General features: G+C 51.0%; 1 protein-coding gene across 13 annotated transcripts in view; it reads left to right on the top strand.

Moving 5' to 3' along the window:
* Positions 1–12139, top strand: part of TMCO4 (transmembrane and coiled-coil domains 4) — a 126161-nt gene extending 114022 nt beyond the window's left edge. For all 13 annotated transcript variants that reach the window (XM_007980241.3, XM_007980244.3, XM_007980248.3 and 10 more), the window contains one exon: positions 10916–12139. In XM_007980241.3, the coding sequence (XP_007978432.3) occupies positions 10916–11320 (405 nt within the window). In that variant the 3' untranslated portion in view covers positions 11321–12139. The remainder of the gene's footprint in view (positions 1–10915) is intronic.
* The last annotated feature ends 1129 nt before the right edge of the window (positions 12140–13268 follow it).

Genomic DNA, 13268 nt, shown 5'->3' on the forward strand with positions numbered 1-13268 from the left:
GCCAGGCTGTGGAAGGATGGGATGCAGAGCAGAACATCTGGGGAATGTCTTTAAAATGCAGAGCCCAGGGCCCCACTGCCCAAAACTTCTACATCACCTCTAGGGGCAGAGCCATGAGTCTACATTTTAAACATACTCCCTGAGGGTTCCCATGCAGCTAAAACTAGGCTGGGGTGCAGGGGCAGATCGTCAGAAAGAATTCTTACAGGGAATGGGGTGAGAGGGCACCTACTGGGCAGCCACTCAAGCCCAACTTGAACTTCTTTTCTTTTTTTTTCTTTCTTTCTTTTTTTTTTTTTTTTTTTTTTTTTGAGATGAGGTCTCACTCTGTTGCCCAGGCAGGAGTGCAGTGGCTTGATCTTGGCTCACTGCAACCTCCGCCTTCTGGGCTCGAGCAATCCTCCCACCTCAGCCTCTCTAGTAGCCGGGAATACAGGCACGCATCACCACACCTGGCTAATTTTTGTATTGTCAGTAGAGACAGGGTTTCACCATGTTGGCCAGGCTGGTCTTGAACTCCTGACCACAGGTGATCCACTCGCCTCAGCCTCTCAAAGTACTGGGATTATAAGTGTGAATCACTGCACCTGGCCTCTTTTCTTTTCCTTTTTTTTTTTTTTCTTTTTCTTTTTTTTTTTTTTTGAGACAGAGCCTCACTCTGTCACCGAGCCTGGAGTGCAATGGCATGATTTTGGCTCACTGCAACCTCTGCCTTCTGGGTTCAAGTGATTCTCCTGCCTCAGCCTCCCTAGTAGCTTGGATTACAGGTGCCCGCCAGTACACCTGGCTAATTTTTGTATTTTTAGTAGAAACGGGGTTTCACCATGTTAGTCAGGCTGGTCTGGAACTCCTGACCTCAGGTGATCTGCCTACATCAGCTTCCCAAAGTGCTGAGATGACAGGCGTGAGTCACCACATTCAGCCTTTTTTTTTTTTTTTTTTTTTTTTTGAGATGGGGTCTTGCTCTGTTGCCCAGGCTGGAGTGCAGTGGTGCAATCACAGCTCACTGCAACCTCTGCCTCCCAGGCTCAGGTGATCCTCCTGCCCCAGCCTCCTGAGTAGCTGGGACCACAGGTGTACACCACCACACCTAGCTTATTTTTTGTATCTTTGGTAGAAACGAGATCTCACCATGTTGTCCCGGCTGGTTTTGAACTCCTGAGCTCAAGCAATCAACCTACCTTGGCCTCCCAGAGTGCTGGGATTACAGGCGTGAGCCACTGCGCCCAGACAGCTTGAGTTTTTTTAGACTTGAAAGAACCTCGTTCACCTGCCACATGCTATCCTAGGGAGTTAATAGCTTCCCGTGTGGACACTCACTCTATGCCCAGCTCTGCTCTAAGCCTTTTATTTATTTATTTATATTTTTGAGATGGAGTTTCACTCTTGTCTCCCAGGCTGGAGTGCAATGGCGTGATCTTGGCTCACTGCAGCCTCTGCCTCTCAGGTTTAAGCGATTCTCCTGCCTCAGCCTCTCTAATAGCTGGGATTACAGGTGCCCCCCCCCCACCACGCCCAGCTAATTTTTTTTGTTTGGTTGGTTGGGTTTTTTTTTTTTGTATTTTTAATAGAGATGAGGTTTCGTCATGTTAGTCAGGCTGTTCTCGAACTCCTGACCTCAGGTGATCTGCCCACTTTGGCCTCCCAAAGTGCTGGGATTACAGGCATGAGCCACCGCACCCAGCCTGCCCTAAGCCTTTTACAGACATTACTGTCCCCATTGTGCAGACAAGGTCACTGAGGCTTACAGACGTTCCAGGGTCACACCACTGAAACACGGCAAAGCAGGACTCAAACCCAGGTCTGAAGCCAGTAGTTGTAGCCCTAGCCCAGGTAGATATGAGAAATAGTGGGAGACTATTTCTCACAGTGGGAAGGGCAAAGAGGGGTTGGCAGTGGGCAGAAATAAGCTGTGACTACAAGCACAAGCCGACTTCAGCCAGTAAAAACCTTTGCAATGTCAGGGGACCCTGAGAACAAAATCTCTGGTTTCTAGTTATTATGTTGTTGGCTGCCATTTATCAAGTGCCAAGTGCTTCCCAAGTGTAACCCAGTGTATTAGTCCGTTTTCACACTGCTGATAAAGGCATACCCAAGATTGGGTCATTTATAAAGAAAAAGAGGTTTAATGGACTCCATTTCACATGGCTGGGGAGGCCTCACAATCATGGCAGAAGGCAAAAGGCACGTCTTCCATGGTGGCAGGCAAGAGAGAATGAGAACCAAGTGAAAGGGATTTCCCCTTATAAAACCATCAGCTCTCAGGAGACGTATTCACTACCCTGAGAACAGTATGGGGGAAACCGCCCCCATGATTCAATTATCTCCCACTGGGTCCCTCCCACAACACATGGGATTTATGAGAGTACAATTCAAGATGAGATTGTGGTGGGGACACAGCTAAACCATATCACCCAGTTTCCACTAATGGTCATTTGAGCAGCTCCTTCCTGCAGACAGACTAGACTTCTTTCTGGGCATCTAAAAATTCCCTGGCTTGAGAGGCACTCTGGCTTCCCCATTCAGCATCAGCAGCTGCCTGTTCTGAGCACTCTACCACTGTGTCTCAATGGCCAATGAAGCTAGGCCCCAGACCCATCCCTGCCACCACAGTGTGGCTTACACTGGGCTGCATGTATTTTGAGACTTGACTGAGCCTTTGATAACATGGGGGAATTCTTGCACAAAAAAACAAAATCTGAGCTTCACCAGGTGCTGCTGTCCATGAAGTCTGTCGGCCATGTCCCTGCCCAGAGGTCACCCGGGCCTCTCACCTGGCCTGACACCAGGTCACTGGGGCCAATTCATTCTCACTTGTGTCTTCACCCCTAAACTCCCAGGGCCCTGAGACACAATTCCTAACCCACCAGAGGATCACAAATGAAGCCACCCTGTGCCTTCCTAACTGGGAGCTTTAGGGACTGGGGTAGAATAAGAGGCATTTCTAGACTCATCCATTTATGAAACTGGTTGCTCCTGGTTAAAGAGTCTTCACAGGGGCCGGGCACGGTGGCTCACGCCTGTAAATCCCAGCACTTTGGGAGGCCGAGGCGGACAGATAACCAGGTCAGGAGATCAAGACCATCCTGGCTAACATGGTAAAACCCAATCTCTACTAAAAATACAAAAAATTAGCCAGGCGTGGTGGTGGGCACCTGTAGTCCCAGCTACTCGGGAGGCTGAGGCAGGAGAATGGCATGAACCCAGGAGGCAGAGCTTGCAGTGAGCCGAGATGACACCGCTGCACTCCAGCCTGGGTGACAAAGAGACTCTGTTTCAAAAAAAAAAAAAAGAGTCTTCACAGATAGACTTGGCTCACATTCTGTAAACCTCACAACTCCCTAGAGGAGGTATTAAGCATCCCCAGATCACAGATTGGGAAACTGAGACCTGTGAGCATGGAGTCATAGCCAGAGTTGTAGGTCTGGGTTCTGAATCCAGGTTGGAAGCTGTGCTGCCCACTTCCCTGTGGGAATGAGGTAAGCTGAGTCACAAGGCCAGCAAACCACAGTGACAAGAATTTTCTCTCAGCCCCTTTGCCACACTTGTAGCAGGAGCGCCCCGTATACTCAGTCTGCCACACTCAGCCCCTTGCGGGAGGAAGCAGATGAACGAGCAAGTGCGGGGTCTGGCTGACCACTCCAAACGCAACACAGGAGCAAGCTCCATGCAGGGCCTGTGGCCAGACCAGGCGTGTTGCCTCGAGTGGAACATGGCAGCACCCAGGCAGGGGTACCCATGACCCTGAAGCTCCAGAGGGGGCGTTGGTGTGCTAATTAGCTGTTTTAGTTCCACCATCGACAGCCCAATGGACGGTGGCATGTTCACAGCTCAGCTGGCCCCTGGCCACATTGCGTGGGGCAGCTGCCTTCCACTGGTGAAGGCAAAAGGCTAGTGTGACGGCCTTTCTGGGTACCCACGCTTGGTGGATCCCGAGCTCTTGTCCAGCATCCAAGAAGAATGAGGATACGCTGACAATTGAAGAGTGAGCAAGATGGGGAGTTTTTTTTTTTTTTTTTTTTTTTTTTTTTTTTTTTTTTTGAGGCGGAGTCTCGCTCTGTCGCCCAGGCTGGGGTGCAGTGGCCAGATCTCGGCTCACTGCAAGCTCCGCCTCCCGGGTTTTATTGAGTGATGAAACAGCTTTCCACAGACAGGGAATGTGGGGGTGGTTCCCCTACCCAAAGGCAGGAAAGCCCCCACAGTGTGGCTGAATCCAGGGCTTTTATGTGCTCAGAATAGGGGAAGGGTGGGCAAACAGGAACAGAAGTTCTCACTCTGGGTCATGGGTTTCATCTGGGACCAGCAGTCCAGTCTTTCAGCCTTCAGGTGGTTTTTTTGGTTTGAAGGTGGGATTTCACCGGGGACCCACCCTTATCTGCCTAGGCATTTGGCTGCCTCCTGTCACTATCAACAGGACTCAGAGATGATGCCTCCTGACCCGTGTCCAGGGCTCTCTGTCCCATTCAAGGTGCCTGCACCCTGAATGGGGTGAAGGGGAGCAGGGACTTTGTGCCTCAGCACCCCAGGAGTCTTCCTTTGCTAGAAGAATCAGAGATAAAAAGCACCTGCTGAAGAAAGTAGCTTTTAATGCTGCAAAGCCCTCACAAGATCTGATTTCTCCTGGGAATGGGATATGGTAGGAAGAGCACAGCCTTTGGCACCAGAGAGGCCTGGGTCTGCCACTGGTTTACTGGCTGTGTGACCTTGGGCCAGTTACTTAACCTCTCTGTGTCTCAGTGTCCTCATCTAGGAAATGGTGGAAATGCCTAACTTCTAGGGCAGCGCATGTAAGATGCTTGGCGCATAGTAGGCCCTCCTTTAATCCTAGTCCCTCCTGGCCTGCCCCTGCCACCACCCCCAGTTTGTTTGCCTCTGGGACCAGCAGCTTTGGAGACTCCACTCCTTCCTCAGACTGTCTTCGTGGCAGCTTCCCAGCTCCTGCCTAATAATAGCTCTTTATCACATTAGGAACACATCACAAAAAACAGTGCTTTCCTCTTCTGGGTAATTAGAGGTAATTAGCACTGCCTTTGTGCTGGCCTCCTGTTTTCCTGGAAAACCAAGGGAGGTTTCATTACTGCTGTCGGGGAAAGCTCTGGCTGCCCTCTGCTCCCAACAGAGACCCACAGGACCTGTCTTCTCCCTGCTGGACCAACCACACAGCAGGGCCCTTTGTGATCACCCACTGGGCTGGCCCTGTTGCAGGCAGGGCGTATCTCTGGGGCTGCCCTCCTGCCCCTCAGTCAGTCCTCACAGGGACTGGGTTACAGTGGGTGGGGGATTTGCCACCCCAAGGACCAACTCCTGAGGCTTCTGGGATGCAGAGAGCTGGCCCACGACAAGACTCTTCATGTCGCAGAGGAAATGCCGGGTGGCCTAGAACTTAGCAAAGGCTTGGCACAAAGTAGATACTCGATAATAACCACACTAGCCAACAGCTCACATGTTTTATGGGGATAAGTCATTTGATCCTCATAGAGGTCCGCATAGTGGTAGTAACCCATTGTACAGATGTGAAAACAGAGGCTGAAGGCGGTGCCACGGCATGTGAGTGGTAGAGCCGGAGAACCTGGGCTCTTAACCACTGCCTCGGTACTGCCTTCTTTCACACATCTCTGTAGCTTCTGGTAGTGACCTCTAACCCTGCACCAATAAGCCTGTTACATGTATTATCTTATCAAAACCACACAGCCAGCCCACGTGGTATAAGTCCCTTTATTAGCCTCATTTTATACATGAGGAAATTGAGGTCCAAGAAGTGAAAGAACATGGGCTTGGAAGGAGTCACTGGGGGAGGCAGAGGTGGGTGATGGCAGCCTCTGTTTGGGTAAGTTGGGGTGTCTTTTGAGGTAGGAAACAGGAAGGGCTGGGCCCCATTTGTACCTGTGGGGATCTGGTCACCCCCGAGCCCCCACGATGCACGGGGCTGGCTGTGGGGCACAGAGGCGAGGGAGAGGTGGTCTCTGCTTCCCTGCGCTCAGTTTATCAGGGAATGCAACCTCATGAAAATGTGATCATGACGGGTTATGAGTGCCGTCACAGGGTGTTCACAGAGGCCCCTGCCAGCACGGGAAGCCACGGAAGGCTTCTGCACGCCAGTCACATTCAGCGTGTATCCAGGCGGCTGGCAGATTCAATCAAGAGAGCCTGGGAGATGGTCAGGGGCTGAATCGTCACACAGTACCGGCCACGCCGGAACTTTCTGGTGCTGCGAAGAGACTCTTTCCCGACCCGCCTCACCCCTCTTCTCTCATCTCTCCAGCTAACTGTAAAACCAGAGCTCTGCCCAGCAACTGCTCCCCTGGGTCTTTGCAGAGGGGTGGCTCAGGGACTAGGGTTGCCTGAGACCTAGACCAACTTGTAGTCAAGGAGGGCCAGAGCTGTGGGTTGCCTGAGACCTGGACCAACTTGTAGTCAAGGAGGGCCAGAGCTGTGGGTTGCCTGAGACCTGGACCAACTTGTAGTCAAGGAGGGCCAGAGCTGTGTGTTCTAGGACAGCACTCAGTGGAATTTCCATCTGGTATCAGCTGCAGCCAGTGGGTACGAACACCTCCCTTCCTGGCCTGTTTCTACCCAGCACTGGCACCGGTGCTCTACAACATTACAAAGGTCTAGGGAGGCAGTTCTTGTTTGTCCTTAGAGAGGCAGTTATCACTTGTCCCTGTGGGTGTAAAGGTGCTGCTGGCTGGAATTCAGACGTGATGGCTGGAGCTTGAGCAGCCATCTTGGGCTCCCAAATGGATCAGCCCAGCTAACTCCCTACTCTCCATCTCCCACTTCTAGGAAACTAAGGTAAGGGAACTCATATTTACAGAGTACCTCCTGGGGTACCAGGCACTGTGCTTCATGGTTTGTAGTATTTCTTCCAGCATCTCCTTTAGGTAGGTGTCACGAACTCAAATTGCATAATGTCTCTTTAAAAGTGTTTGGGGCAGGGCATGGTGGCTCATGCCTATAGTCCCGGCAATTTAGGAGGCTGAAGCAGGAGGATCTCTTGAGCCCAGGAGTTTGAAACCAGCCTGGACAACATAAGAAGTCCCCATCTCTACATTTAAAATTTAAAAAGCCAGGTGCAGTGGCTCACACCTGTAATCCCAGCACTTTGGGAGGCCAAGGAGGGTGGATCACCTGAGGTTGGGAGTCCGAGACCAGCCTGGCTAACATGGTGAAATGCTGTCTCTACTAAAACTACAAAAATTAGCCGGGCATGGTGGTGCACATCTGTAATCCCAGCTACTTGGGAGGCTGAGGCACGCAAATAGCTTGAACCTGGGAGGCAGAGGTTGCAGTGAGCCAAGATCATGGCACTGCACTCCAGCCTGGGCAACACAGCAAGACTCCGTCTCAAAAAAAAAAAAAGAAAATTTAAAAAAGGAAAAGTGTTTTGGATAATATATAGGAACATAATATCAAAAGCTAGCATTCTCTGAGTTCCCGTGAAGTGCTAGGCCCTTGAACTCCTTACAGCAATCATTCAAGGTCATGACTCTCATTTTACAGATGAGGAAGCTGTGGTTGTGAGGACTGGCCCAGTTACTAGTAAGAGACAGAGCCAAGGCTGGCACCCCAGCTTCTCAGAGAGTCCAAACTTAGGTTCCTTCTCAGGCCCTGCAGCCACTAAATATGCGTCCTGCTGCAGGAGGCACTGGGTCTGTCTTGACAACCACCCTGAGCCCAGGGCGCTGAAAGCCACTTAGATGTGTGGATACACGTGTGTGTATTTTCCCTGGAATCTGTTTAAAAGCATTCGTGAGGAAAAGAACGAGAGGTAGGCAGATTCTAGTGGTGAGAAAATAACAAAACTGTGCAGGGAATTGTCTTTTCGTGTTTTTGAAAAATCATTTGAATAACGCCGTGTGATTTGTGATTCAAACGGAAATGCAGATGTTACCAGCAGTGCCTTTGTGCTGTTTTCTGAGATTCTCAGTAACAGCCTCCCTGGTGTTTTTCCTGTCCTTGTTTTTCAAAAGAAAGCCTTCCCCTTTTTCAGCCTTAAAGGAAAGTCCGGTCTCGTGCGCATGTTTGGCGCTAAAGCAGGTCCCCTCGACTGACTGGGGAGAACGCAAGGCTCCATCTCAGGGGGCAGATCCAGACTGAGCAGCTTCTGCAGGCAGCATCTCAGGCTCAGCACCAGACTTTGCTGTCCATGCGCTGTGTGTCATTAAACAAACCGCCACCCCTCTCTGGGCTTTGCTGTCCTTCTCTGTAAAGTGAGGATGATTTTTAACCTTCCTTCCTTCCCCAGCTGATTTTCTCTGAAGAGAACAGGCTTTAGAAACAGGCCTGGATGGCCAGGCGCCGTGGCTCACGCCTGTATTCCCAGCACTTTGGGAAGCCAAGGCGGGCGGATCATGAGGTCAGGAGATCAAGACCATCCTGACTAACACAGTGAAACCCTGTCTCTACTAAAAGTACAAAAAAATTAACTGGGCATGGGGGCGGGCACCTGTAGTCCCAGCTACTCGGGAGGCTGAGACAGGAGAATGGCATGAACCCAGGAGGCGGAGCTTGCAGTGAGCTGAGATCTCGCCATTGCACTCCAGCCTGGGGGCCAGAGCGAGACTTCGTCTCAAAAAAAAAAAAAAGAAAACAAAAGAAAAAGGAAATAAAAGAAGGAAAGAGGCCTGGATTCAAATCCCAGACCTGCCACATTCTAGCTGTGTGACCTTGGGTAAGTCACTTTACCTCCCTGTGACTCAATTTCATCTACAATGAGCCGCCGACACCTAGCAAAGGAGTATATCCAGTAAGCTTATTTGCTGCAATGTATTAAGGACCTACTATGTGTCAGGCATTGTCCATTATTACAGCTAGGCATCAGGCATTTCAATCACACCCCTACTTGACACTCACCAACACATCCCAACACAAAAATGGGATGGACATATGACTCTGACGAAGCGGGTGGCCATTTCTGACTTCTTGGCCTTTGTCTTAGTTAAGATGCTGGCCCATATAACAGAGGCCCTGCTAATGTTTTGTGGTTTTTGTTTGTTTGTTTGTTTGTTTGTTTCTGGAGACAGGGTCTTGCTCTGTTGTCCAAACTGGAGTGTAGCGGCACAGTCAGGGCTCACTGCAGCCTCAACCTCCCAGGCTCAAGTGATCCTCCCACCCCAGCCTACCTAGTCACTGGAATTACAGGCATACACCACCACGCCCAGCTAATTTTTGTATTTTTCTGTAGAGACAGGGTTTCCCCATCTTGCCCAGGCTGGTCTCAAACTCCTGGGCTCAGGTGATTCTCCCACCTTGGCCTCACAAACTGGGGATTATAGGGGTGAGCCACCGTGCCTGGCCTAATTGTCTTAAATACACAAGGGTTGATTCCGTCACATAAAAGAAATCAGAATAGGCCAGTTAGGGCTGATATGCCACTCCACAGTCTTCAGGGACCAGATTTCCCTCATGCTGCTTGTTCTGCCTTCCTTTGTGGGCTGACTCATGGCCCAGGATGGCTGCTCAAGCTCTGGCCACCTCGTCTGAATTCCAGCCAGCAGGAAAGAGGACATGAGGGAAGAAGAGCACTCCTCCTCTTAAAGAGAATTCCAAGGAACACCACATCACACTACTGCTTCAACTCATGGGCCAAAACTAGTCACAGTGCTATTCTTAGCTTCAAGGAAGCCTGGGGAGTGTGCCCAGCTATAAATTTGAGTCCTTGTGACTAAAGAAGAAACGGGAGAGTGAGTTGTAGCCAGCACCTTGCAGTGTATGCTGTAGCTTTCTTTCCAATTTGGGGACTTTTCCAGGGAAAATCCTCACAGCCAACCTCTGGTGAAACTATCCTGTGTTCCCCTTTTTATAGCGGAGGAAATTGAGAGCCAGAGGGGTACGGGGCCTGACCAAGGTGTCACAGCTAGTGAGCAGCAGAGCCCTTCTGGGGTAGCCTAGAGCTGCAGGCATCGGCTGGGCACAGTGGCTCAGGCCTGTAATCCCAGCACTTTGGGAGGCTGAGGCAGCAGGATTTCTTGAGGCCAAGAGTTCAAGACCTGGGCAACATAGGAGACCCCATCTCTACAAAACATTTAGAAATTAGCCAGGCATGGTAGCATGCATGTGTAATCCCAGCTACTCAGGAGGCTGAGGTGGGAGGATCACTAGAGCCCAGGAGGTCAAGGCTGTAGTGAGCTATGGTTGTACCACTGCACTCCAGCCTGGAGGAGAGAACCCATCTCTCTCTCTCTCTCTCTCTCTCTCTCTCTCTCTCTCTCTGACTCTCTCTTTCTCTTCATTTTTCTTTTTTCTCATGCTATTTTGACAAAAAGCCCATCCCTTAAAAAAAAAAAAAAATTACTGCCGGGCACAGTGACTCACGCCTGTAATCCCAACACTTTGGGAGGCTAAGGCCGGTGGATCACTTGAGGCCAGGAGTTCGAGACCAGCCTGGCCAACATGGCAAAACCCCTTCTCTACTAAAGATACAAAAAATTACTGGCATGGTGGCACACACCTATAATCCCAGCTACTCAGGAGGCTGAGGCAGGAAGATCGCTTGAACCCAGGAGGCGGAGGTTGCAGTGAGCCAAGATTGCGCCACGGTACTCCAGCCTGGGCAACAGAGCAAGACCCTGTCTCAAAAAAAAAAAAAAAAAAAAAAAAAAAGCTTCAGGCAAAGAATGAGAGCTTCTACACCACCTTTCTGTTTATCAGGAGATTCCTTCCTGCCCCCAAAGGATCCAGATTTTTTAGAGAAACATCCTTCATCTTTATTTAATAAATTCTAAAACAGCTGTGAACATAGAGCCTTCCCACCCACTCTGGATTTGAGAGCCACTGAGGAATGGAGTCATGGGTTTGGTGACTGGTGGCTGTGGATGTTCAGGGCAATGCTGAGGCCCAGAAGTTTGGCTGGAGGTCCCTGGGGAGGGCTGGGCTCCACACACCCACCGTGATGCTCACTCACTGTCTCCTGCAGGTCAGCGGCCACCTGGACTACGCCAAGCAGATGGACACCATCCTGAAGGCTGTGGGCATCCGCACCAAGCCAGGCTGGGACGAGAAGGGGCTCTTGCTGGCCCCAGGCTGCCTGCCCCCCGAGGAGCCTCGCCAGGCAGCAGCTGCCACCTCATCAGGAGATATTCCCCACCACGTTGGGCAAACCCAGGGTCCCACATCCGGAGACACCTCCAAATTGGCCATGTCCACAGACCCCAGCCAAGCCCAGGTGCAGGCAGGGCTGGACCAATCTGAAGGGGCCTCCCTTCCTGCTGCTGCCAGCCCTGAAAGCACCCCCATCTGCAGCCATGGCATGGACCCCAACCCACTGGGCTGCCCCGATTGTGCCTGCAAGACCCAGGGCCCCAGCCCGGGGCTGGAGTGACCACAGCAAGGGACCTGAGCCGTCTTTCCCAATCTCTGTATGCAGCTCTCTCTTATACCCTCGGGTTCCTCCCAGGAGCTCTGGAGGTGCAGGATTTCCACCGGTCTCTTTCCTAAACTGAAGGAATTGGGACTGAAAGGGAAAGGAAATGGAAGGAAGGAGAATTTGGAGGAGAGAACATGCCCACCCTGGGGAAGCTGCCTATCCCCAGGAAAACCCTACCAGGGAGCAGCCGCCCCCTCATCAGAGACCTGCAGAGTCAACCAAGCACGAGTTAGAGCCCCAGAACTGGAAGCCAGCTGTGGGCTTTCTGTGCTTCCTCTCATAGCTTTGGAGTCTGGCTGCCCATCAGGAGGTCCCGGGGGCTCTCTGGGACCTGAGGCTCCCACACCACCTGGCCTCAGTAAAACCAGGTGTATGCCTGCTCTTCCATCCACACTCCAGGGCTGCCCACCAGCTGACAGCCACCATCAACTGGCAGTAACAGAGCAGGCGCAGGTACAAAGAGGGCGGCTCGCTCCTGCTCTTAGATCCAATCAGATCTGCCCTGTACAGCCACGCAGGCTGTGCACTGCACAACTCCAGGGACATTAGTCACACAGATACAATGTGAGTGTGCTCCCCCATCATGCAACATCTGGACATAACTAACAGAGCGTGGTGAATACGTGCTGAATTGCTTTCAGTAAGGCTGTGAACTAGGCCTGGGGACAAGAATGAATTTTACATGGAAAGAATTTCCTGTAGCAGGAACAGAGGGGATAACAACAGCAATAAATAACAATAAGAAGCTACCACTTCTTGAGCATGTACCACATACCAAGTGGTTGCCTGGGATGTGTCAGTTGCCCTTCACAGCAATCCTATGAGGTAGGGACTATTATTATCTTCATTTTATATTTGGGGAAACTGAGGCTCAGAGAGATCAGGTAACCTGCTGAAGGCCAAACAGCTGGTTAGTGATGGAGCCAAGTTCCAGGCCCCTGTATGTCAGACTCCAGTGCCCAAGCCCCAAGCCACTGAGTCTGCATCCGTGAGAGCCTTCCTCTTTGTTCCTCCCACAGTACCTGAATGACAGGGCCAGAGATAATGCACCCCCGTTGTGCAGATGGGGAAATCAAGGCCCAGGCAGAGGAAGAATTGACAAGCTCTGGGGGAGGTGGGAGGAGGGCAGCAGAAATTAGAGTGGTAGAACATAGGAGCCAGATCACCGCTCAGGTGCATGTGTATTCATTTGTATTCATTTGTTCATTCAGCACACATTTATGACTCACACCTATAATCTCAGCACTTTGGGAGGCCAAAGTAGGAGGATTGCTTGAGGCCAGAAGTTGGAGATCAGTCTGGGCAACATAGTGAGACCTGGTCTTGACAAAAAATTAAAATAAAAAAATTAGCCACTGCCAACTACTCAGGAGGCTGAAGCGGGAGGATTGCCTGAGCCCAGGAGTTCGAGGCTGCAGTGAGCTATGATTGTGCCACAGCCTGGGTGAAAGAGTGAGACTCCGACTCTTTTTTTTTTTTGAGACGGAGTCTTGTCTTGTCACCAGGCTAGAGTGCAATGGTGTGATCTCGGCTCACTGCAACCTCCATCTGCCGAGTTCAAGGGTTTCTCCTGCCTCAGCCTCCCCAGTAGCTGGGATTAAGGCACCTGCCACCACACCCAGCTAATTTTTTGTATTTTTAGTAGAGATGGGGTTTAACCATGTTGACCAGGCTGGTCTCCAACTCGACCTCAGAAGATCCACCCGCCTCAGCCTCCCAAAGTGCTGGGGTTACAGGCATGAGCCACCGTGCCAACTCCAACTCTTAAAACACAAAATTTAAAAACAAATATTTATGCAACTCTTGTTGCTTTTAAACTAAACTGCCCATGTCACACATGGGAAATGGAGGCTCTGAAAGGGGAAAGAATTTTGCTGGGGTCCCAGATTAAAGGGGCAGAATC

The sequence above is a fragment of the Chlorocebus sabaeus genome, chromosome 20 (assembly GCF_047675955.1).
Source record: "Chlorocebus sabaeus isolate Y175 chromosome 20, mChlSab1.0.hap1, whole genome shotgun sequence".
NCBI lineage: Eukaryota > Metazoa > Chordata > Mammalia > Primates > Cercopithecidae > Chlorocebus > Chlorocebus sabaeus.